The sequence below is a fragment of the Pelecanus crispus genome, chromosome 1 (genome assembly GCF_030463565.1).
Source record: "Pelecanus crispus isolate bPelCri1 chromosome 1, bPelCri1.pri, whole genome shotgun sequence".
In the NCBI taxonomy this organism is placed as follows: Eukaryota; Metazoa; Chordata; class Aves; order Pelecaniformes; family Pelecanidae; genus Pelecanus; species Pelecanus crispus.
In genome coordinates this window covers 68,752,495-68,771,949 of record NC_134643.1, presented here as the reverse complement: position 1 = coordinate 68,771,949, position 19,455 = coordinate 68,752,495, and the positions used below count along the sequence as shown (strand labels likewise).

The 19,455-nt window shown below is 38.6% G+C and overlaps 1 protein-coding gene across 9 annotated transcripts in view; it reads right to left on the bottom strand.

The window, feature by feature from the left end:
* Window positions 1-543: 543 nt before the first annotated feature.
* CAPRIN2 (caprin family member 2) overlaps window positions 544-19,455 on the bottom strand; it is a 34,043-nt gene continuing 15,131 nt past the window's right edge. Inside the window, exons 9-19 of one of the 9 annotated variants that reach the window (XM_075727373.1) lie at window positions 19,272-19,386; window positions 13,896-14,027; window positions 13,627-13,714; window positions 12,853-12,908; window positions 12,108-12,209; window positions 9,524-9,676; window positions 6,389-6,572; window positions 4,682-4,867; window positions 3,403-3,503; window positions 2,574-2,640; window positions 544-1,112 (exon numbers count right to left, since the gene is read on the bottom strand). In XM_075727373.1, coding sequence (XP_075583488.1) covers window positions 544-1,112; window positions 2,574-2,640; window positions 3,403-3,503; window positions 4,682-4,867; window positions 6,389-6,572; window positions 9,524-9,676; window positions 12,108-12,209; window positions 12,853-12,908; window positions 13,627-13,714; window positions 13,896-14,027; window positions 19,272-19,386 — 1,753 coding nt within the window. The remainder of the gene's footprint in view (window positions 1,113-2,573; window positions 2,641-3,402; window positions 3,504-4,681; window positions 4,868-6,388; window positions 6,573-9,523; window positions 9,677-12,107; window positions 12,210-12,852; window positions 12,909-13,626; window positions 13,715-13,895; window positions 14,028-19,271; window positions 19,387-19,455) is intronic. The other 8 variants (XM_075727420.1, XM_075727480.1, XM_075727541.1 and 5 more) reach the window with 8 other exon arrangements.

Genomic DNA, 19,455 nt, shown 5'->3' with positions numbered 1-19,455 from the left:
CAAGGGAACATTCTTGAGAATGGCATCAAGCAAGAACTAAATAAACAAGTAATCCCATTTAAACTATACAGTTTACCCTGAATTATCAAAACCTGAAGACCAGTTCTATGTAACAGCATGCATGTACACCCCACATCAGGCACAAGCTCAGTTTGATATATTTTAAAAATAAAGACCACTGGCAAGATTAATACTAAAATGCATATTAACTTGTTTTATTGAGGCACAACAAGGCATTGTGAATAGCCCATACTTGAGGCAATCAATAGTGTAGTAAGCTGGACATTAATACAGTTTAGGGTAAGTGCAAACAATATACATTCACAGCTTTACTAGCAAGGCTACATCACAACTGATAAAGTGCCAAATTAGTGCTGATTCAGTACCCCAACTCCATGATTTCACCTTGCACAACAGGACCATCATTTCCCCCAATAATGGAACCACATATCTTCTATAAAGTCAGTAGTAAGTGCAAAGCTAGTCCCACCCCCCTCCACCAAGGTGTTTGGAGCAGCTCTTTTGTAAACATCGCACTGGATTTTAGTCCTGATAAAGGAGGTATCCCGAAAAGGTGGAGTATTTCCAGCTACTTCCATATATGGCTCCCCGATGCAGACGCAACCAGATCTGATCTCCCTGGAACAGCTGCAGGACTGCATGGTTACTAGCTGTTTCATGATCAGGAGCCCCATCATTTGCATATGCTGACACTAGGACCTCTTCATTCTTCATGAGATTCACATACAGGGGAACATTTACAGCCAGTTTCAGCATGTGGAAGATGAAGACATATGTACCATTCACCGGACAGTTGAACCTACCAAGCTGGATGTCAAAAGTTTCTCCAAGGTTGTTCAGCAACAAATCAAACACAATTGGCTGGTCTAGAGTTCCAGGGGCCAAATTAGATGTTCTAGCAGCAGAGAAGGCAACTCTCATCTGCTGCGGGAGGGGGTAGACATGCACTGGTAGTATGGTGGCAGCTTGGCTCGTCACTGGCATATCAACGGGGGTGATGCTGCGGGAGTCTCCCTGTCCAGAGTCCCCACTGTTAAAGGTTTCATTGTCTCGTTCTGGACTGCTCACCTGAGAGGAATCACTCCACCCTGCTGTTAAAGATCATTAGCAATGGTAAATAAGTATTGTAACAGAAGGATACCCTTAAACCTGTGGGCATAATCTTAAGCAGCAAGTGTATGGGCTTGCAACAGATTTGTCTTTCAGCCACAGGAAGTTGTCAGAGGGCCCCAGTGAGATTAGAACTTTGAAGCTGGTTTAAATTCATCACACTTGCAGCATTCAGCAGGATGGACCGTAATTTAACTATAAGTAATGACTTTTCATACTTTTAAGTAGGAGAGGGCACTAGCTTGGAATAGCTTTAGCATTTGCCACATACATATATTACCACAAAAAAGCGTATGCTAGCTTCTGAGTAGAGATAAAACATAATTTCTGAAAAAAAATGACAGGATTACCAAGAGCCAAGTAGTCATTTAGTCACTTTCAAGACCTGAATTTGCATTTCAGGTTACCTCAGTACTGTTCTTCTGGAGCTGCATTCTTAGTTGGTCATATCAACTTACAATGCTAGAATATTTTAAGTTTGAAAACTAGAATTGCTTTTAAGCTTTCTGCACCCCACTCCCCACAATGAAGCTATTTATCTTTTCAAATATCCAAGTTAAAAGTATCTAGAATGAAAACATTAATAGATCTAAGAAATGTAAAGCAGTCACCCTCAAGTTTCAAGCCACTGTTATTTCCACTGGAAAGGAACACCTTAAGGTATCAAATAAAACTAAGTAAAGTTGCTACTGGTATATTACTGATATCTACTGTTAACTCACAACAAATCTCACATTTCTTTTAATTCTCTTTGAGGTGTGTTCTACAGGTCCTCCCTGACTGAGAGATGACCTGCTTTATCCTACAACAGTTTCCATAGTATGCCATAATTTCCCTTTATTCTTCAAAGTAGTGATCTATAGTTACTATTAATCTTTCTTTTCACCTATAGCACTGTAAGTCCAGCTTTTTTGAGCACATTTTCCAGGATTAAGTCATCTTGTTTACAACTTTTCAAAATGCACCCTATTCATGCTTGGACTGAAACAGCTAGTCATATATTTCTTTAGGTTTTGTACACCAGCATGGAAGTACAGAGTAAATCTGTATTCCCAAACTGTTTTTCATAGAAAAACATTATCTTAAAGTTTTGGGATCTGATAGCTCACCAAGAATCAGGTAAGACCATACAATTAAGGGATAAGCCAAATGCAACATGGGAACCACCCTGTATTTCCTGGTCAGTTTATTTGTAAAGAAAGTTCAGTAAGGTACCATTGTGTCAAAACTTTGACATGTGAAGACACCAAATTGAGAGGCAACATTAAATCTGCTGCAATGCTGACTAAGAGCAGTACTTAAGCTTTCATCTGTCTTGGTTAATTTATACCAAGCCTGGTCTGTTTCATCAGTGATAGTATACTTTTTTCTCACTATCCACTTCAGCATCTGCTGTGCCCAAGCACATACACATACCACTGGGAACCTGATGTTAGCCTTACCTCTTGAATTTGCTCGAGGACCACTAGTTATCCCACCTCGTTTATAGCACTGCTGGTAATTAACATCCTAAAAAGAACAGAAGTACTAGTAAGATTGATATGAGCAAATCTGAAAACAAGTGGGACTACCAAATATATTATGTTTTTCATTTGCATGATTAATTCAAGGTCTAGAATAGACAATGATAGAGTTCAGAATTAAGATGGAGATAAATAGCCTCATTTATGGAAGATTTACTTTTACAATAGCTTGTATGAAACTGAAGAGCTATTTCAATGCCTGTTCTAGCAAGTTAGCTTCTGAACTATACATTCAGTTCAGTTCATTGAGCATTACCTTAAATCTCAGGTCTGTTACAAGTCTGAGTCTGTACAGAAGCACATATTTCATTTCAAAGCTGAAGACCCTCCTCCCACCAGGAACCTTTGCTTTCTTACACACTTGTTTTTGGATTTTTTTTCCTAACCACATTCTCAGTAATCCATTTAAGAATACATTATTTTAAACTACAGAGGCACTGAGGGCTAACTTTAAAATCCATAGTAAAGTGGACTTGTTATGCCACATCTTATTTGCCATCTGTCTGCATTTTGGAGATTCCCTTCAGACTAAAATCAACCCGTCATACAGATATGTTACCTGTCTGAACTGACTTCCTATTTCAACTGCTGTCTACCATTCCAAAAAAAGGGCTTCATCTAGGAAACAAAACCAAACTCTACCTTGTAAAGAATAGTGCACCTGTTATGATAATGAAAAGCTACAGTATTAGAAGACTTCCCCCATACAGTGCTCAAGAAGGCTACTGGAAACAAAGTCAATGCTTACCCTCTGAGAATATGGCATTCCAGCATAATCTCTACCAGGGAACTGCAGCTGGCCATAGTTACCATTAGTTATTGAAGGTGTGCCTCTGTAAGCATCAAACCCTGGTCAAATAAAGTTGATTATTCAATATTATTCATTGTTTGGTTTACAAGTCCAGAATACAACTAGAGCTCCCTTTTAGCAGTTACATGTATTCCATTATGAATTACACATCTATTCCTTATTTCAGAGTCTCCCTACTCCTATAAAGAATGCTTTTCATTAGCTACTCTGAACTACCCAATGTATGTATCAGAATTACATGTTTAGAAGTATTAACATCAGACCTTAACAACTGCCTGTTTGGTATTAATGGGACTTTACAGAACAGCTGAAAAACTTGCTAGATCCAGAGACAGGATTTAGCAGAATTAAGAAACGCTTTCTTTTGCTATTACAGATGCTTAGCTATGACTGTTACACATTTAAGTACTACAATATTTAACATCTTTAGCTATTAAACTACCAAAGTCTTAACTGCTGATAAGTTAGAACTACATAACTCTTTCTGGTACATGTTCGTACAATGTATTGAGCAGTCTCAGCCCAGTAACCAAAACAATTTCTATCACAGACTAAGTGCCCTTCCAGTTCAAAATGGAATAGGCCACAGCTATCAGCAACCATAAGTTGGTATCTGCTGAAACTTTCCATAGTACTTCAGCTAGCAGAACAGCAATGGATTTGCAGAGACCAAGCAATCCTTCTCTTAAAACCCTTCAGTTTGCTACTAACCCAGAAAGGCTCTCCACTACCAGGAACCTCTTCCCCATCCCAGTTTCTGCTGGTAATATTAAAGCCAGCAATGCTAAGCAAAAAGTATCTTGTTTTAGGCAAATATTGCAAGTGACATCTGAAGAGATAATACCTGCCCAGAATGTTAGTAAGACATGCCAAGAGAAAGAATAAAGGGGGTAAAAAGTTCAGAGGGGTAAATGAAATAGCAAGCAAAAAAGTCTATACAATTAAGTAATTTAATAACCCGTTAGTCAAAGTTTCGACTTTCATAATTCAAAAGGCTATGAAATTGCTCTGCCAGTTCACCTGACACCCAAAGTATAGGGACTACAAATAAAAGTCAGAATGAACTTGCTTAAATTCTACAAATGAAGACCCCATTCTCTGCACATTGCTCTTAAAGTCTTGTTTTAAGAAGTTTCACATATAGAACTTAAATTTAACACCATGTTGTGTTAGATCATGTTCTAGTTTTTTAAGGTGATAGTAAATACATACATACCTTTGTACCCACCAGGCGAACGGTATGAATTAGCCAGTGACCTTCCACCTCTAGCAGATCCTCTGACAGACCCACGACTGTTAAGGTAAGGCTGGGGGGGTCTGGGAATAACATTAGTCTGTGCTGGATAAAAGGCAAGGCTACCATTGCTAACAGGAACAGCTCCATCAGGTTGATAATTCACTGCTTAAAACAGAAGGCACAGATGAATTCAAAGCTTTTAACTGTAATAAGTTATCACACCTAGAAGCAAGGGCAGCATTTGGAAGTTGAGACTGATTAAGCTGCTCTGAATATCCTGTTCTTGTACCCCTTCATTACTCCAAATAAGTGGGGATCCTCCCCTTTGTTCTGTAGAGTGTAATGCTTGTTAAAGTGTACTGTAGACAGCCCAGGCTGTCAGTGTAAGCCTCTAAGGCATTCAACAAGATTCAGTCACCTAGGTCAGAACAAGCTTGCTTAGCAGCATCAAAATAACCAAGCTAGAAAAAAAAAGTAACACCTGATTAAGAATTTTCACTTAGGACCAACACTGTTCTACTAGCAAGACCTCAATGATCTATCTGATAAACTAGGTCACCTCAGTGTTGACATCCTTCAAAATGAGACAAACTCAGTCTTATCTAGATAGCAGTAAGACATCAGTGGAAAGCTAGATATTTGGGTTCAGTCTCTTCAACAGACATTCCTACCATGTTATTAGGCAGTTCAACCTCAAGCACCAGGCATTCAAGAAGCCTTTTTCACTCACAGGGTGGTTGAGTGATTAGCTTTAAGTACAGACCTTGCAACCATGAATGTTTCTACAGGACCATGCTTTGTATCAATCCAAAAAGCTTAAAACTGATGCAGTGACAGTCAAAACCCCTTTCTGAAGTCTGTGCAGAGCCACTGCACAAGATTAATCAAAAAATTATGATGTTCCATCAAAAAGAAACTATATAGAAGGCTGATCACCTGTAGTCTCAGTGACAAGAAGGAGCATTCAAGCTAAACATGCTTTCCTGACTGCTATACTTATACTGTTCTTTGGAGTTCTCAATCTTCATATGTCTTATAAATCCAGATCCCTAGTTGTGAGCTTCCTTTCATCCTGGAACCTGCTTCAGGCATATTTCAGGGCTAGTTTCATTTCAAATTTAGTGTCAGCTATACAAATTCACCTGGTACAGTACCTGAACATGAAGCAGGTCAGTTGTGTTGACTAAGGCAGCTCAAGACCCCACTTTATCAGAAGTTTAGTATTCCTCAGGTTAGACTGAAAACTTGTCCCAGCTTCCTTATTTAGCATTCAGCAGCTCCCAGCACTAGTGTCTATTACTAGAGACCAAATTAATGATTCCAAATAAGAGTATTTCATCATTGCTTCAATTCCAAGCAATTATTTGACTGACAAGTATCACCGCATACTTGAATTTCCCACCTACTAGGAAATTCAGGCATGTAAGTGACACTGTCCATGCAACTAGTACAGAAACTAGTTTGAAGCAGCCTTTCATCCTGCTAGCAGTTTTGAAATTAAATTTACATACCATACCATCAACTACATTAGAGTTGATGTAACCCTAATGTTAACAGGTGCTACATAAGTGTTTAAGAATTTCACTGAATTAGAACTCACAGCACATGTTAATGAATTAAAAATACTACTATAACCTGAAGATCTTTAAAGACTACTTGAAATACAGATGCAAGTACAGTTCTCACCTGAAGAGAGAGATTCTTGTGAAAGAGAGGTTTGTTCTGCAACATGAGAGGATTGCAACTGGCATTGAGGAGAAGTCTGTGTACTTGCTGTAGAGAAACTCTGGTTATATCCTGACGAATACGAAGAATCCTCTTTAATTTCCTGGTCTTTACGCGGAGGCAGTGGCGCATTCACTTTAAATACCTACCACACATTTCAAGACAAGTGTTTGCCATGGTTTAAATCCATATGCCTAGATCAGTTCCTAGAACACCAACTGTCTCTTAGAAATAATCAAGGACATTGTACTTAACCCATTCTTTTCCCTCTCAGTAAACTTACAGAACTTACTCCTGTTAACATAGCTGCTACCCAAGAAACATAGCTTGATTGACCATAGCTATCATTTGATCAACAGAACAGCTACCATAGAATAAGCTATTTTCCTTCTATAGGAAATCCACTATTAAATTCACCGACTACCTGTCCTACAGCTTTTGACCTGAAGCTGGGACAGCCTATACTGAGATATTCACATTTGGGAGAATTTGGGTCTTTATACATGTCTTGGAACCTGACGCAACACTACTATCTACTCAAATACTATATTAGACAGCCTTCACCCCTTTGGAAAATTGAGCCTCAGCTTTCCTACTCGTTTTAAAGTTCCCTCAGAGTAAACATGTCACCTAAGTAACAGTCTTGTAATTCAAATTTTAACATTATAGCCTGGGCAGTAGGGTGGTGCGCAGATATTACTGTTAGTTAAATCTAATTAGCCAGAGTTCAGTCACTCCAGTGACTGTATTGCTGATAGCCAGTAACCCAAAATTACCAGAATTGATGCTGTCAAGTGACTAGTATCAAGATCAAATCAGAAAGAAGTCTATTTGGAGTAAAAGGATCTAAATTTCACATAAAGAGCTGTTAGCAGTACTGACACTGAGTCTAGATGTATCTGACCATTTTCCAAGACTGTCTTAAGACAGACCAGGGCAAAACTACAGCTAGATGCAAGAAACAGCTTCACAGCTTGACAACTCTTGTCATTTGCAGAAGCCTCTATAATTAAAATGGGAAATGAACACTTCTTCCAGGGTCAAGAAACCAAGTACTGCTGCTAAGAGGGAGCTAGCACAGAAACCCCTCATGATACTGAAGCGGTCAGTATAAATTTTGAACCATTTTACAGTAACAAATTCAGGTTTGGTTTTTTTTTTTTACTTTACCAGATTAAGTGATCAAAGTGATCCAAAGTAATCCTCTTTCTAAAAGAAATTTGAGGATGCTGTGCAGTCAGGCTGTCAACACCCACATCCTGGAGTATTTGAAACAAGTGGTCTACTTTTTCCTACAGTGATGGTTACAGGTAGAATTCTAATAAAGGACTAGGGCTACAGGTAGGATCTGCCTTTAAGCTTCCATTAAGTACAATAGCAGCAATAGGATGTTCAGACATCTGAGGACATGTAATCAGATGCTTCAATTGCCATCACTGTACTACCACTATTTGGCAAGGAACCATCTGACTCCCGGCTATCTACTGAAATCCAATGGCTGTGTTTTCCTGGTAGCAAGGAGAATCTAAGCAACATAGGGACGAAGAAAACCCTGCACTGCAAAGTTAAAGACTGCTACCACTACAAGAGGAATTAACATCCCAGCAACTTAGTGACAGGTGTTTGCCAGTTTGACCCCAAAATACCAAGAGAAATCTTGAACATTTAACATCTCTCAAAACACCACAGCACTAATTCAAGTGAACTTTCAGTGGTACCATTATGATCAAAAGCACTCTGAACACAGACACTAGGTTCAGATATGAACAGAATGAGACCAAGACTCTGTATTATATCATGACAGACATTTTATAGACTGGGTCCCCAGACAGACTCAGATTCCTTGATCAAAGCATGCTGCTATTTCTCCACTTTCATGGAAAAAAAAATCACCACCTAGTCACTGAGCATAATTTAAATAGACCTGGCTTAGAACCACCACCTCCCTACCACCAATTGCCTTATTTATAATGTATATCAAAATTCTGTACCTCTGAGGAAGGTTCTACTTGGACCTCTTCTACAAATACAGAAGACCAAGGAAAAGAGTCATGGTAGTGATTTACTACAGACCACACCAACATGTCAGATATTTTAGTCATTAGTTTCTGTGCTTTGAAAGGCTATTAGCTACTTTCTTCCACCAAATCCTACTACATATGCCTCAGTACTGCAAGATGCAGATTGTCCAGCAAGTTGTGGAACTGCACTAGTAGATTCGTTGAAATGGACAATGCCCTTAGAGAATCTCAGTGACCTCTTTCAAGCTTGCTTTTGAGCAAGAACATTAAATGAAGGCTTCTAGCATCTTCTGAAGAAGGTATCAGAGGAGTAAATAAGACCAAGTACAGGGAAGGGAACAATAACAACTAAATGGAGACCCTTCCTCTGAGTCCCTCTAAGCTTGCACTGCAGATTACCAGACAGTAGCAATGTTAGTAATGTTAAGAGAACATTAGTAATGATGTATGGCCTGAAAAAATAGTATCCATTTGCAAAAAACACCACTCAGTCTGTGTGGACTATTCCCTAGACATCTATATTGACTACTTGTTAACAAGATAGGATGAGCTACACCAGTATTTATCAAGGACACATTTTCCATGATTCCAGTGGACTGAGTTTTACCCCACTAAACTAAACACTTTAAAAAGCAGCAAGACAGGTTCAGGCCTCAGAAAGCTTTTAGTCCTCACAGCTATATACTTCAGGATTCCCTCTCCTCTGCAGTCTTTATTATTTGAAATCTATGCATAAGAACAGTTTAAGTACAGTCAACTTGACCTTGGGGCACAGCTATAAATCTGTTGATTTCAGGTCTGACTCCTCCCTCATAGTTCCTTGAGGCTGCTAAGATATCCCAGTATGAGATTTTGGGACTACACAGAGCAAAATCAGGATCTCTGTTCTTAGTGATCTGTTTTAAGTTCTGAAGGCATTTGACAAGCAGAGTTCTAATCTAGGTTTAACACTAAAACATCAAAATTAACTATCAAGTTCTGTACTGTATCAAGAGGAGCCAGCTCCCCAGTATTAGGACTAAGTTATTAGCATTATTGTCAATTATTCTTCTGTGGCCTCAAGTTGCATACTTACAGTCTGCATAGCCTGAAAGGGAGCTGCTGTTATTGTGACAGAACTGCTACTTGCTGGAGGAGACTGAAAGCTTTGCGCTGGTGGTACTGGTGACATGGAGGTGCTTGAAGTAGGCAATGGTGACTGTGGCTCACTTGGGAGGGGAATAGTTGCCTGAGGGAAGAACAAATGTAATGAAAGGTCACTTGATAGTTATCAGGCAGTAACAGAAACAGTTAAATTGCTCTAAAGCCTAGACTGACAGAAGTCAGCAGTTTCTACAGGATGACATTTGGACATAGTAGAGCTACAAAATAGCTTTTGCTTACAATTTCAAATCTTGCTGTGCATCCTCAGCAAACAGGACTTCTATTGCAGTCTGTGCTGATTAAGTGAAATGTGCCTATGAGCTACTATACATACCACTCAGTGTAATAATGTCGCAATAAAGAGACATTAGGTATTTTTTCCCACCACTGTAGAAACATAGAATGCCTTCTGTTCCATTTATTGGAAGATGATTCTCTGGCTGATATTAAAAGTGACTTCTCCAAAGGAACTGTGGAAATTTTAGGGGGTTTGATTTTTTTTCCCCTCAACTTAATCAATTATGTTTCAGATTAGAAACAATGCTGAGTTGTCCAGACAAAATATTAACCAGCATTGTCTCATCTGTGCAGACAGCAAAATAAAGTGTTGATTTCGAATACCAATATTTATAGATATCAGAAGTCAAAAGGAATATAAGGCTCTAGATGCATTTCAGCAACTAATATATTTACCTTACCTGTATTCATGATAGCTTACCTGGGCAATTTCAATCTTTTTAGGTATCAGTGGCTCAGAAATACGTGAACTTGTCTGATACAGTGGCTGGGAAGCGTATTTCTCCGTCTCTTGAGAAAGTGATGCTGATGCCTAGAAGAAGCCATACATGTACCTACTATTACAAGAAGTACTGCAGAAAGCACAAACTTCTGGTACAGCTATGAAATACCAGTACATAAGTTGAAACAAGTGGATTTTGAAAGACCATGACAAACACTAAGTCGAAAGTAAACATACTAAATAGTCACCTTAACCAAAAGCTTCAAGTAATTAGCTTTAGAGATTCAGACTTAGATTACCCTTCTTACACAACAGGTTGTACAACTAACCCTGCAAAGTCAGATAATTTTAAGAACTGTAGATTGCTTCAAGCACTTACAAAGTCTGTGACACACCTGTCCAATGAATTAAACAGAAAGGCATGTCTGATGTTAAGCTCCTGGTAAGCTCTGTCAAACAAGGCTTCAGAGCCAAGCTTTGGTTTGCCTTTACAAAACTTGTATGTTCTATAGTTAGCTCACACTTGTAAAGCTAAGTTTAAGAGTTGCTCATACTTAGATACACAGCCTGGGGCTAAAGACTACCAGCCCCATTCTCACCATGTATACCATCACAGGTGCATTAGACAGAACTGCACTTGCATACCAGCAGAGTGCACTGTCACCATGGAGTGTATTCCATGGTTGTGCTGGGACCAAACAAAGTTTATCTTCTGCTTTCCATGAGAAGCAGGACTGGAAAAGACAGACACCACACTTCAAGCCTAAGGGACTAGAGATATGCTGGGCATAAGCAACCCTAATTCCAAACAGTAAGTTTGCAAAAAACCTCAGAACATTCTACTAAATCGGATGTTCTACATTATAGCACAACAAAAGTCTTCTGGATGCATATTAAACAGCGAATTTATTTAATCCTTGTCAGCACAAGTAGTCTTACGACATTGTAGATGTGAAAGAAGGTGTCAAGAGCCAGGCCAAAACTGCTGATTCAAGAGGCAGCAAGACTATAACATCCCTGTCAAGGCTGTTATATTCAACTATACAGTATATTAAGGAATAGAGTAAATGCTACATGCACAGTATACTGATAGCATGTACATCAGGAAAAAAAAACATTTCAAAAGCATGAACATTTCCCCATTATAATCTACAAACTGTACTAGAGACTCCAACAGGTAAGACCTGGCACTTAGCAAGAGATCTTTGAGACAGTGATCTGCACAAATGAAAACACTATTTTCAGCTCTAAACAATCACTGAATGCTAGTTGAATATTTAACTGCACATAAATACAGTTAAGAAAGCAAAGTTTGAGGTCTTGGCTGAACATCAGGAAGTCAGATTCCCAGCATTTCTTCAGCTAGTGCTTGAAAGAATACATCTCAGTTTTCAGCTTACACAGAAGTCTATTTCACAACAATATCCATCCCAATTTATGCATCCTCTATGTTGTCATTGCAGGGACTATTCTACACTGTAACCAAAGCAAATATTTATGCTACTCATATGTTCCCACAAGAATATGCACCACACTTTCCAGCCTGCATTTTTCATCCCACACCCTTCCCATTTCAAGGGGCAGACTGTTCACTTTGCATTCATGCAGTGTTAAGACGACCATATTCCAGAATGTAGGCTATACTATTGCTGTTACTTGTATTCTGTCCCTGTATGTTGTTCAAAAATAGTTGTTCAGGAGAGGCCCCACCACAGCTTTCTGTTAGGGTAGCTACTGCACAGATCTTTGAATGCCACTGAACCCCAGGGTACATTACCTGTGGTGTCACCAAGTCCTCAGTTTCAGAGCCAGAAAGAGTCTGATCAGCAGATGCTAGGGAAGTATTTGAACCATGCAGTGTCATGGATGAAGCAGCAGCCTTGCAAGAGGAGAAAACTGAGATAAGGTTCTGAAAGATTATCCTAAACATTTGGTTTCACTGAAACTCACACTCTGGCCATTTCTAAGTAAACCTCAGAATGAGGCAGGAGCTGAAGTGCTTTGACCAGTTAGTCTAAGTTTCTTAGGAATTCTTGTTAGTGGCAAAGAAACCTATTTAAAAGCCAAAGTAGCAAGACACACAAGCACAGTAAGTGAATGTAAGGTTCACTTAACCATGGTAGCCAAATCTTGAGACACTATCTTTGGCCTAAGTGAGGATCTCAAAGATGAAGACATGCACTGTCTAGGAAAGCAGCAGCATGTTCTCCTACACACAACTATTAGCTATGACTTGACTCTATGGGTTAAACATTCAAACTATTTCAGCATGTCTTCAACATACTGTTTTACTTCAAGAAATTTCAAACATTTGTTGCTGCTTTTCAAGCAGAAAAGCAGGCAACTTTGTCAGCATTTGAGTGATCTTAGACTTGCAAGCAACTAAGTCATATGAAATTTGTTACAAAACTACTAACAACAAGAAAAACAATTGAAGTACTAAGTCTATTCTAGTGAATAACTTCTATACAATTCCTTGGCTACAGCTCTGCCTCTTCAGGGCAGTCTTAACTTCAACTTACTTGAAGGGGCTGTTGAAGGAAATCACTCTGACTTGGCAGTTTCTGTTCTTTTGAAGCTGGAAAAAAATGAATGCATTAAGCAGCATTTACTTTTAAATTCAAACACTGCATATGTTTTCAAAACTAGAACTGCACACTGAAACTATTTGGTGCATGAAGATACACACTATTTTTAGTGTATGCACTGCAAATACTTAGCATCAGTAAACTACACCCAATTGAAAGCTTCGGTTTCTTTTTGTAAGAGGACAGGTAAGGTTAATAAAAATATTCCTACCACAATACAGATATCTACTTTCCAGACTAAAAGCAGAAATTAAATGTTTAATAAATGGGGTAATCGTGTTTTACAGCCCAAGAGCCACCCAAACAGTTTCTTGACATGGCCCATTGTAGAAAGTTCCACTTTTCTAAGCACAGCTAGATAACTGCTCTTTATCCTAAGCTCATCCACAGCTTGTGTCTATCAGACACCACATCTAGACAAGTTTGTTACACAGATACAGCATGTCAATTCTGCAGCTGGGTTCAGATGCACATGCCAGTCAGTGATTATACAAACAATCCATTTCCAGGCAGATGCACCAACTTAAGCCACCTCCAGCAACAAATAAGCAGGTAAGTGGCTCAAGTTGTCTTTGTTTTTAATCAGATATTGATGTTCTTTATAATTAGACAAGCTGTCTTCACCATGCCTACTGATCTACAGCCCAAGCAAACCCTGTTACTGTTTGCAAAAGCCTACATGCAATTTACACTTACGGTATTACCTACCTACAGGACTACTTGCTGGAGTAGCTGAAGGTGGTTGGGATGAACCAATGGCACTTGGTGAAGCTTTATCAAAATCCAGAATGGACTCCTTTTGAGAAAAGATCATTGGTGAGTAAAAAAAATTAAACTCTCAATACAAATGAAACATTCTCATTTGACAAGTTGCTGTTAGCTAGAGTTAGATTCATTCAGTGCAAACACATTGTCAGCACTGTTTTCCCTAACTCAGGAATTGGAGCTTTGTGCTACAACAGCAGAGAAAAACATACTTGCATGAAGTTGTAAGTCCCTTGTATCTGAGTCATCAGATCCTGAAGTTTTTCCCTTCTCAATACTGGATCTTTTGGAAGAGTTGAAGTAGAGCAAAATTCCGCAGCTGGCTGATGTACAGGTTTAGGCACCTAATAATGACAAAAAAATATTAAATCTAGGACAAGCTTCCAGAGCAACCTATAGGTGTCACAGACACTGTGGACCAAGGAATTCTGTACTGTTATATTTCCTGAATCAAGCTTTCACTTTTTTAACAAAGTCAACTAGTTGTGGCAACAGTAAACTAAACCACAGAATTAATTCACTTCAGTTTCTTACAGTCAAATGTACCGAAGACAATAAGTTGCCTGCATTTAGTGCAAAATTAGGTACCTCCATCTAAGGAAACCCACATATTTAAGTTGAAGGCCCAAACTTAAAAATCAAAGCTGCATCACTAAAGGTTTAAAACATACTTCCTCCCAGTAGAGCCCATGTCAGTGAGCATAGATCCTTTATTAGGATGGCATTTCCAGACATTCCAAAGATACTGCACCCAAGAGATACATTGCAAGCAGGTTACTCAGGATTAGACCAAAGTGCTTCCACTAACAAGCCAGATACTCTCAATGCACCAGCTCCTGCAGAAAATATTACATCAAACTTTTCAGTTTGGCATGAAACCTACAACTAGGCCCCCATGTGGGAGCCTAACTTTGTAGCTAAATAAAGACTTCTGCAGGGCCTTATTACTCCTTGTTTCAGATGGCCCCTTAACAGTTCACTGCAACTGGTTCTCCCTTCATTTTAAAAAAGGGAAATGTTTTATCAGAGAATAGACAAGTCTAAGGTATCAGAAAAATGATAGTAAACTCCTTAAATAGCAGAAGCCCTGTTATTTACAGAGTGACAATAATATTAGACTACCTGGATAGCCTAATATGTTTTTTGAAAACAGCTTGGGGAAGAGGTAGGCTTGTTATAAGTATTTTAAAACCATAATTTTTAGTGATTTCTAAAGCTTTGTTGTTCTTATGTTTGTCTACACAGCTAGAGGGAGGCAAATCTGAAGACATTAAGTAGTTGCATTATTTCAACCAGCCCAAATGTTGAGACACACAGGAACATGTGAAAACCTTTACTCTCCTACAGTACAAACATTTGTTTTTCTAATAAGAGGTTACTTCAACACGCTGTATAACAGTATAGTTGAGTATTTGTATGAAGTCATTAGACAACTATATGGCAGAAGGATATACGTGTCATGACATTTAATTGTCACACTAATTCAAAACAAATTGATAAAATGCTCTTTGTCCAGTTTTAGGACAACAAGCCCAAATACACTCTTGCATTTCTTCAAGTTTCATGAAACTAATCACTAGCATTTGCAGAAATTCCAATAGCATGCACAGGGAAGAAGCTTGCAGGGTTTAGTGAGCTTCACAAAGCATAATCCATGTACATGCAGCACATCATTAACTTGGAGGACTCAATTTCTGTTGTCTATGTGGCCCACACAACAGCTATTTATTGAGCTGTGAGAAGTTTCACTTTATTCTAGAGCTAGAAGAGTGCACCTATGTACTACTCTATCTTAATTAGAATTTCTGATGCACAAACACTACCTTTAACTACTGACTGTGCAAGTTTGTATTGCTATATGGTTTCCAATAACGAACAGGAACTAAAACTATTAAGGATCTAAGTGCAGGACAAAAGATACAGTTGAATAAAGTTAAATCTCATCAAGTTATAGATTAATCTACTAGGAATCTGAATCTTCCTGCGCATCACGTTATTAGCCCTCACAAGCAGACTTAATCTTAAAACACTTGCTGTCATGGTAAATTCATTAGGAGTCAAACAGATTAATGCTTCTGTTACCCTCTTCCTCCTCACTGCAGTTTACTAAAACACAAGTACACTACAAAACTAGTTATGTATGTTTGCAAATGGATAACAAGCTTTTCACCTTTAAGTCACCTAACCAAGTCAAGTCTGGCAGTGTCTGAAGCTATTAAGATTGTCCACTAGCTATGTAAGCTAGACTTGTACATTAAACAAATAAGTAAAAACAGCCTCAAGAGCATGGAAGCAGAAGAGACTGCAGTGTTTCATTTGTGCAAAGATGATACAATCTTCTGTATGCTTTTACAATTTGTTAGTCTCTCCACCTCCTTCACCAGCTCATACTCTGGGCATTATACTGGTAGCATTCTTTACTTCAACTAGAAGAGCAAGCATACAGTGTTACATATATGATATTAGGGCTTTAGGCCAGGATTGAAACATTGAGACTCTCCATTCTGTAGAAGTTATTTGCCAGTTCCTGCATATATTAAAATATATTAGCCAGAAGTAGCTATAGTGACATTACCTCGTATTGATTTGCTGTTTTACTGGTACTTAAGTACCAGTATTCAAAACTAGAATATTCAAGTGCAATACAGAGCACTTCATGAAAAAGCTTCAGAAAGTTAAAGTATTTCAGGTCTTATGCCTTTATAAAAGAGATGCTTTGAAAAAGAGCAGGTACTTGACATCTTAAGATGGTTTTAAACCAAGTTTTCTTTCTAGCCTACAGTTAGATGCTGTTTCTGGAAGTCATTACAACCTGGTGGCAGATTCTGAGTTTAGTAACATGTTAGACCAGCTCAAACTTACACATGCTGAGATCACTTAACACTAGCGGTTCAAGCAACATTCAGGTTAGTTTTACACAGCACTGATAAGTTTAGGGTCTAATTTGTCATAACAATGTTTCTGAAACCTAACTTCAACACTACTTACACATTCAGCAAAAACTGTTTTGACACTATCCAGAGAACTAACTAAAAATGGAGTTGAAAAACCTAGAATTTGTTTTAGAACCTGCTAAACCACTGCAAATGAACCAATGTAAAGGCACACTGACCACTTTGGAATTTTACTAGTCAAAGTGTCAATATACTAGGTACTGCTGTTAAAGCTTGATTTTTTTTTGGTTTTGAGAGACTGAAGGTCTACTTATATATAACACCACTCCAACATACATTTTAATCCCCTCACATACTAGTAAAACTCCATCCTATGATACAGGACCTCAATTCCTCTTTCAGTTTGTTAGCTGTGGAGTACTAAATGAGCTGGAATGGCAAGACCTAAGCTGTAATCACAACAGTGATCACCAGCTGTGCCACGTAGCTATACAATTAACATTTGCTTTCTACTCAGAGCAGCATTCACAGCAGGTATGAATTCAATAGCACTGGATGACAGCAAAAGCCAAACTGTTTTGCTTTCACACGGCAGGCCACAAATTCAGCTCTAACTCAGTTTGCTCATCCACAGGTTGCACAAACATTTAAGTAGAGTAACAGTTTAACAAGCATGCACATCAGCTCACTCTGCCTTAGGCCCAACTTCTTAGGTACTGCACCTTACAGTACCTTAAGTTAAATAAGCATATTTTAAGATCTCAAAACTGAGCAGTTTATTAAAAGATGTCTTAGAGTTCTAACAGTTACTGCAGGGAGTAAAGAAAGGCTAATTTCAGCTCCAGAAAGCAGCAAGCAGTAACATAGGCCTTTTATCTACCATGCCTAGATCCCTGCACAAGGTCATTTATAGGTTCTCCCTAGGAGTGAAATGGATCCAGCTATAGCACTGCATTGCCTCTTCTTTCTTCATATAAGCAAAGGCAAGACAAATTTCATTATTCAAAAAGTTTAAAGTATGATTTTAATTGTTCTCTATATGCATCTCAAGTCAAATTAAGACACTTATTTTTTAAAAAGTGGTTATGGAAACTAGCTAGGTTGACAATACACTATTTTCACTCATTCTATATCATTTTGATATTAGAGTTTGTCAACAGCTACTAAGCAAAAATATAGCCAGCTGGTGTTTCACTATGGTCTACTACATAAATCTAAGTTTGAATACTTAAAAATATGCTTTGTTTACTTAATTCAGGAATCTAGCTTAAGCAACCTTACATTCCAACATTCGATTTAGTTTCATTTGGCTGACTTGCACACCTGCACATTACTCTGAGGATTCCTAGGCAGTTTGCAAGTTTCTCCAACTGACTGGAGACTCTCCTTTTTCCTTGCTGCATCAAAGTTTTGTCCACCCCTTAAGCCATCCATCTTTCCATCCTATACAAATATAAGAGCCCCATCTCATTAGGAAGCATCTTGCATTTAAGCTTTAAGTTAATCTGACACCAGAAATTCCAAGGCATCTTAAAGTGCTGAGACTATTCCAATATACAATATGATAGTTTCAGTTACAGTAATACTATGCATAGTTGGGTGCACAACACCTACTTGTGCTCAGAGCTACTTAGTGTGAGGCAACCAGGTTTTATACGTGTACCACCACCACCAGTGGACACAAGATTCTACTCAGTTTGAGTGTAAAGATGAATCAAGTTGAAACACCTTAATCCCATTTTGTTACCCAGTGCTGCATGTTACCTACTCTTTTAATTTCATGTTCAACCTTCTGTTTGCGCTCCCGCCTCTAGGCACAAAATTTTTTCAGTTATGCCACATTCACTGACAAGATTTAAGCTTAATAATTTGCTATAAGTAATATGGAATGAATTGATTTCTGCTTTCTTGCAGAAACAAGGTAGTAGTGCTAACAGCATTGTGTACAAAAGAATTGCTCAATTCCCCATATTTTCTTCCTGAAGTCTAACTCTAAATAAAACACTGCTCTTAACAGAACTGAACTCTGCTTTGCCTACCATCTTACCTATTTCCACAGTATCAGAATTGTTACTACCCAAGCACAGGTGAGAAAGAAGGCAATGTAACCAGGTAACACGCTTAGCTGTAAGCCCTGCAATAACTTTCATTTTATATTTCTAAAACTATGCTATTGTCAGCCTCTCCAGGACAGCAGTATGGCTTATGCATTCATCTGGAAATACATATTTAAGCCCCTGTACAGTTGGTATTGCTTGATCTAGATGTTAGATCTCTCTTGAATCAGCAGCTATTTTAATCAAAAGCCTAAAAAATTACTGAAGTGCTATTTGCATGCAGCCACAGACAAAGTATTTGATCCCTGGATGAGTCATACTTGCTTTGTACTGATAACAGTGGACAGAGCCAATAGCTGGGGATGAACTAAGTTAATTCTTCTGTCTTATGCATAAATCAGCTATTCAAGGCTCAAACACAGCAATACTGTGTTGATGTAAAAAGCAAAGCAGACCATCTTGCTATGCATATTATAAGTTTAATTGCCAGAATTATTTCCCCCAAGAAAGAATGAAATAGGAGTCTAAACATTGGCCTACAAAATGCACCTTATAAAGCCTCTGCTAAAAGGTGGCTTTAGTCCAATACACTAGTGTGAAAAGCTTATGACAGGTAATACTACATATGCCAACTCACTTCTTTGGGTTCCATATCAAACTTCTTTGGCCCCATCTGCTCCTTTGGCCCAACACTTGCAGCTCCCCAGGACTTCGGAGGGTTCTGTAACTGCTGTGATGACACTTGTTGCTGCCTGTCAGCTTTTTCCCAAGCCTCTCGGGTCTCCTGCTTCTTTTGTTCTGGCTCCTCCCTAACATGTGCA